We start from the raw sequence: 5002 nt of genomic DNA on the forward strand, positions 1-5002 counted from the left end.
TCACAAAAAAAAGTTATATATATATATATATATATATATATATATATATATATATGCTATATTTACACCAAAAGTATGGCATAGGTATGCCTTTTGTGAATTAATTCCCTGGTGCGAAACAAACAAACAAACAAAATGTGTACAGATTGGGAAAAAAAATTGCTTGTTCTTCTCATTGAGTGTGTGTCACTCACTATCACACTCAGATTTATGTAAACTGCAAACATCACAGAGTATTCCTAATATACAATTACCGCGCTAAGTGTTTGACTAAATATAGATTACTATGAAAAGTGGTGTTCTTTGTTCAGCGTGAAAGTGAGGCTTAGAATTGGATTTTTTAGAATGTGTTTTATGACTTTTAGTTATGTGGCTGTGTGTGGCTCTGTGTACTTCAGTACACAGGTGCCCTTGGAAGTCAGAGGCATCGGATCACCCTGGCGCTGAAGTTACCGGTCGTTATTAACTGCTCAACATGGGTGCTGGGAACTGAACTCCGGTCCTCTACAAGAGCAGTGAGTGCTCTATAACCTCTGAATTATCTCTAGGCAAGAATGAGATTGTAACTCTAGACAAATAGCTCCCTTCGTCCCCCACTGCAGTTTAAACCTAAAGCCTAATGCTTAATAGGTAACCACTGAACCATCCAGTCCTCTGAATCGTCTCAGCCCTCTTGATTTTTAACTTGGAGCTAGTCTCACTAATCTGCCCATGCTGGCCTTGAACTCATTCTGCAGCTTACTTAGGCTTTGAACTTCCAACCCTCCTGCCTGTGCCTCCAGAGGAGTAGAGATTATAGATCTGTGCCCCCAGACCTGGGTAGCACACAGCTTTTTAATTCTTGGCAGAGAAAGGTGAGTAGTTTTCACACAACTTTTTCCAATTAGCATCAAATAATTAAAAAGCATAGATAACATAAAGAATGAGTTTTACAGCTCTTTGTTGAATTTTTAAAATTAAATTTAGAAGGACATTAATTCTCAAAAGAGAGATATCAGTTGCTGTTTCATTTTCCAGGGCTCTTCTCCAGAGTCGAAACTCCAGTTGCAATAGGGAGAAGTTTTTCCACACCACAGTCCCAGTATCAAGCATCCAGTCCTGTGTGGAAGCTGGGTCGGCTCAATCATGTGGCCGTAGCAGTGCCAGATTTGGAAAAGGCCTCGTCATTTTACAGGGATGTTCTAGGGGCCCAGGTGAGTGAGGTGGTCCCTCTGCCGGAACATGGAGTATCTGTGGTTTTTGTCAACCTGGGAAATACCAAGATGGAACTGCTTCATCCACTGGGGAGTGATAGTCCAATCACAGGCTTTCTGCAGAAGAACAAGGCTGGAGGAATGCATCACGTCTGCATCGAGGTAGCCTGTCATCTCAGTGTCTGCTCTTTGCGATCTCTCTCATGCTTTTTGTGCTCTTGAAGATTACATGTGACCAGAATCTTTTATTACATTTTAAAAGGAACAGGACCATTCTCTCTCTCTCTCTCTNTCTCTCTCTCTCTCTCTCTCTCTCTCTCTCTCTCTCACACACACACACACACACACACACATTCTCTTTCCTTTTAGGAAACTATAACAATAATGGATGAATTTTGAGGACAACTATATCCAATAGACTTAAAATAGGCCACCAAAGTGGCTGTTTGGATTAAATGTGGCCTCTCTTGTAATAGGAATGGAAGTGCTTTTCGCTGTTACTATGAGGCAGCTAGGCACATGAAGGAAGTCACTGTCACTATGAGGCAGTTGGGCACATGAAGGAAGTCACTGTCACTATGAAGCAGTTAGGCACATGAAGAAAGTTTCTAAAATAAGAATTTCATCAACTTGCCAAGGTTTTAGTTACAGTGCCAGGGATTGAACTGAGGGCCTCATGTCGGCAGGCTAAGCATGAGCTAGACACTGGTCTACATCCCAGCCAAAGTGTTCTTATAATTCTGTTCTATCTTTAAAGACCTGAATGACTTACTGCTTATTATAAAACCAAATCAGTTTTAATTACTGATTTTTCTTTTAAATGCCCCTACTCCCAGTACCATGCCATGCATGTAGAAGTCAGAGGACAGCTTTCACAAGTCTGTTCTCTGCTTCCATCATGTGTGTTCTGGGGATCAAACTCAGGTCATCAGGATGGGTGGCCAGCATATCAACTCACTGCACCATCTCTCTGGGCCCTGAATTGTAATGTCTCCTAAGCTGCATTTTGCTAACAGCGTCTGAAAACACGAAGAAATGTTTGATAAGAGCATTCTCACCAGGGAACACTTATCTGTAGATGGTCATGTTTGACTGTTAGACTACCAGCAATGCCACTTAGGCTTTAGTTTAAAGTAATTCCATAGGACAATTCATTGGCAAGGCATAATCAGAAAATTAACAGAAAAGCCTCAGTCCTAATGCAGAAGAGAGTGGAGTAAGTCAAGGATATATTCATACATGAGTGTCTACATTCTGCCAAGTACCTAGAATTCAGCAAAATGTATTCTAACCTGTCCCCAGTGAAGAGGGGGTACTTGAACAGTCAAGAGGACTCTACTATGATAGGAGAATTAAGATGTGCATCTTCTCTGCAATACACGTGAGGTAGAAGCTCAGGCCAAGGAGCTGGACAGTATCAAGGGGCATTGGCTAGAAGGACTGTGAAGGAATTTCCCAGAGTGAAGGAGGCAAGAGCTACGACAGTAGAGGCATTAGCATGGGAAGGGCTGAGAGCCATCCTAATAGCTAGCAAACACATGACATACCCTTTGGCAGATATAAAGTACTTGATGCACTTTGTTTTCTGTTATTCTCATTGTTGCTCTATTAGGATGCCACTGACGCATGTGATGGGTGCAAAAACCAAGCCTTGGTTAACGTGCCCACAGATGTACACGGCAGGGCTCAGGTTCAAACCCAGATTTGTTCTATTTCTGGAGTGTGGTCTTAGCCATGAGGCCAGTTGCCTTCATTGTATGATCAGACCTTGTAATCTGACCATAAGACCAGGGACTACACAGGCCTAATGCCTACTATATCTTTCATTCTTGGGAGGTTACTCTGGCCTCACGTTTTGTCAGTGGATTGTGGGAACCCCCCAGGATGAAAAGCTGAACCATCTGCCTTTGAGTCTGCTCTCCTTTCTCCTACACTGTGGTCTACGTTCCACATCAAGAGCACTCATGGCATCAAAGGAGGCCAGCTGTGAGTCAGAAGTCCGGCTGAGTAGAGAAAAGTGGGACTCCAGTAAAGTAGCAGCCAATTCAAAAGTGGGGACGAGAAGAGGGGAATAGAAATGTTATGAGCGTAAAATGAAGGTAGGTGATAGTGTGGAAAGTGGTCGGTCACCACTTCAGTGAGACACGTCAGACCTGAAGTTGCCACACAAAAAAGGGGCTTAATTCCATCGATTTTATTTTCTGGTCCTGAACGAATAAACTCATGGTTTATCAGACTGCCTCAGGCATTGCTGTTCAGCAGCCAACTGGAAGGGATATCGGAAAGAGAATAAAGGCAAGTGCCTATGAGGTCACTCAGACATTTATCTGTCACTTCAACTCATATCCCGCTGACCTGAACGTAATCGTGTGGTACATTTGGCCGCAAGAGAGGCTAGGGTAAGTAGTGTTTGTCTAGGCAGCTCCGTGTGCTGTTGAAATAATAAGAAAGGTTTCTAGAATTAAAGGGAAGAAAGGCAGAGAGCATCCATCTGGGCCAGACTTGACTACCAATCTCTGCAACACTTGGCAATTTTATTCATTTATTTTTTTAGGATTTATTTTATGTGTTTGGGTGTTTTGCCTGCATATGTGTCTGTGTACCACACGCATGCATGCATGCAGTGCCTGTGGAGGCCAGAAAGGGCATAAGATCCCTTGTAACTGGGGTTATAGATAGTGAATTACCATGTGAGTGCTGAGAACTGAACTCCAGGCCTCTGAAAGAGCAGCAAGTGTTCTTAACCACTGAGCCATCTCTCTCCGGCCCCAACTTGGCAGTTTTAAAAAAGAAGGATTTCAAAGAGAGCCTACCCTTCTTTCCCAATAGACAGATACTGCAAGATGAAGACATTGGAGGATTGTTACTTCTCTCAGAGCTGTGGCATTTTCAGATAATGGTGTCATGAGGTGGACGGGGCTTGGTTCCTTGGAGAAGGCAGAGAAAAAGTTCTTGCCTTTCCTTGAACAGAAAACATGAGTATAAATATTGAGATTTCACTCAGTGTATTATAGAACTACGGCCAGTCTATTCTGGCTGAAGGCCCTGGGCCTTGAACTGTCTTCTAAAGTATAAAAGTGCGATAAAATCAGTTCAAAGAAAGCCTCCTCTGTGATCAGCGGTCCAGTTCCCGCAGCTGTGGAGTGGAGTGGAATCGGCAGTACGTTAGGAGCATGCGTCAGAGAGCTGGAGCTCTGCTGCACAGTTCCTGCTCGAAGCTTCTCGAGTGACCCGTGTGCTGTCCCAGATGCCTCACTCATGTGACTGGTAGTGAGAGCACTTTTACAGCTTGGAGCTCAGCTGGACATCTTTAAGCTAAGCATAGTCCTGAGGATGGCTGGATTTCCTTCTCTTGAGTATATATGTGTGTGTATCCCCACAAAACCAGGGATGACTGTGTGGCCCCTTCTGATGGAGCCTTCTGCCATTGCCTGTTGGCAATAGGTAGGTTTAAAGCAGGCCTTTTGTTTGTTTGTTTGTTTGTTTGTTTTTGAGAGCAAGCCCTAGATCCTGACTTTTATTTTTTTAAAGTGTGTATAAGTGTTTTGCCTGCATGTGTATATACCTGGTATCCAAAGAGGACAGAAGAGCATAGAGGGCACTGGATCCCCAGGAACTTTAATTACAGGTGATTGGGAGCTGCCATGTAGGTACTGGGGACGGAATTTCAGGAAGAGTAGCCAAGTTATCTTGCTAGCCCCTAGATCCCGATTCATGGTAAGAGCCATGCTTTCAAAGAGCTATAGCCATGAATGTGTCCTGAGGAAAGGGATAATGTGAAATTTTTCTTTTTCTTTTTTTTTTTTTTT

At 43.3% G+C, this 5002-nt stretch overlaps 1 protein-coding gene across 2 annotated transcripts in view; it reads left to right on the forward strand.

Moving 5' to 3' along the window:
* Mcee (methylmalonyl-CoA epimerase) overlaps nt 1–5002 on the forward strand; it is a 20582-nt gene that overhangs the window by 6782 nt on the left and 8798 nt on the right. The window contains exon 2 of one of the 2 annotated variants that reach the window (XM_021168139.2): nt 1018–1355. In XM_021168139.2, the coding sequence (XP_021023798.1) occupies nt 1018–1355 (338 nt within the window). The remainder of the gene's footprint in view (nt 1–1017; nt 1356–5002) is intronic. The other variant, XM_029479909.1, reaches the window with a different exon arrangement.

The sequence above is a fragment of the Mus caroli genome, chromosome 7, assembly GCF_900094665.2.
Source record: "Mus caroli chromosome 7, CAROLI_EIJ_v1.1, whole genome shotgun sequence".
In the NCBI taxonomy this organism is placed as follows: domain Eukaryota; kingdom Metazoa; phylum Chordata; class Mammalia; order Rodentia; family Muridae; genus Mus; species Mus caroli.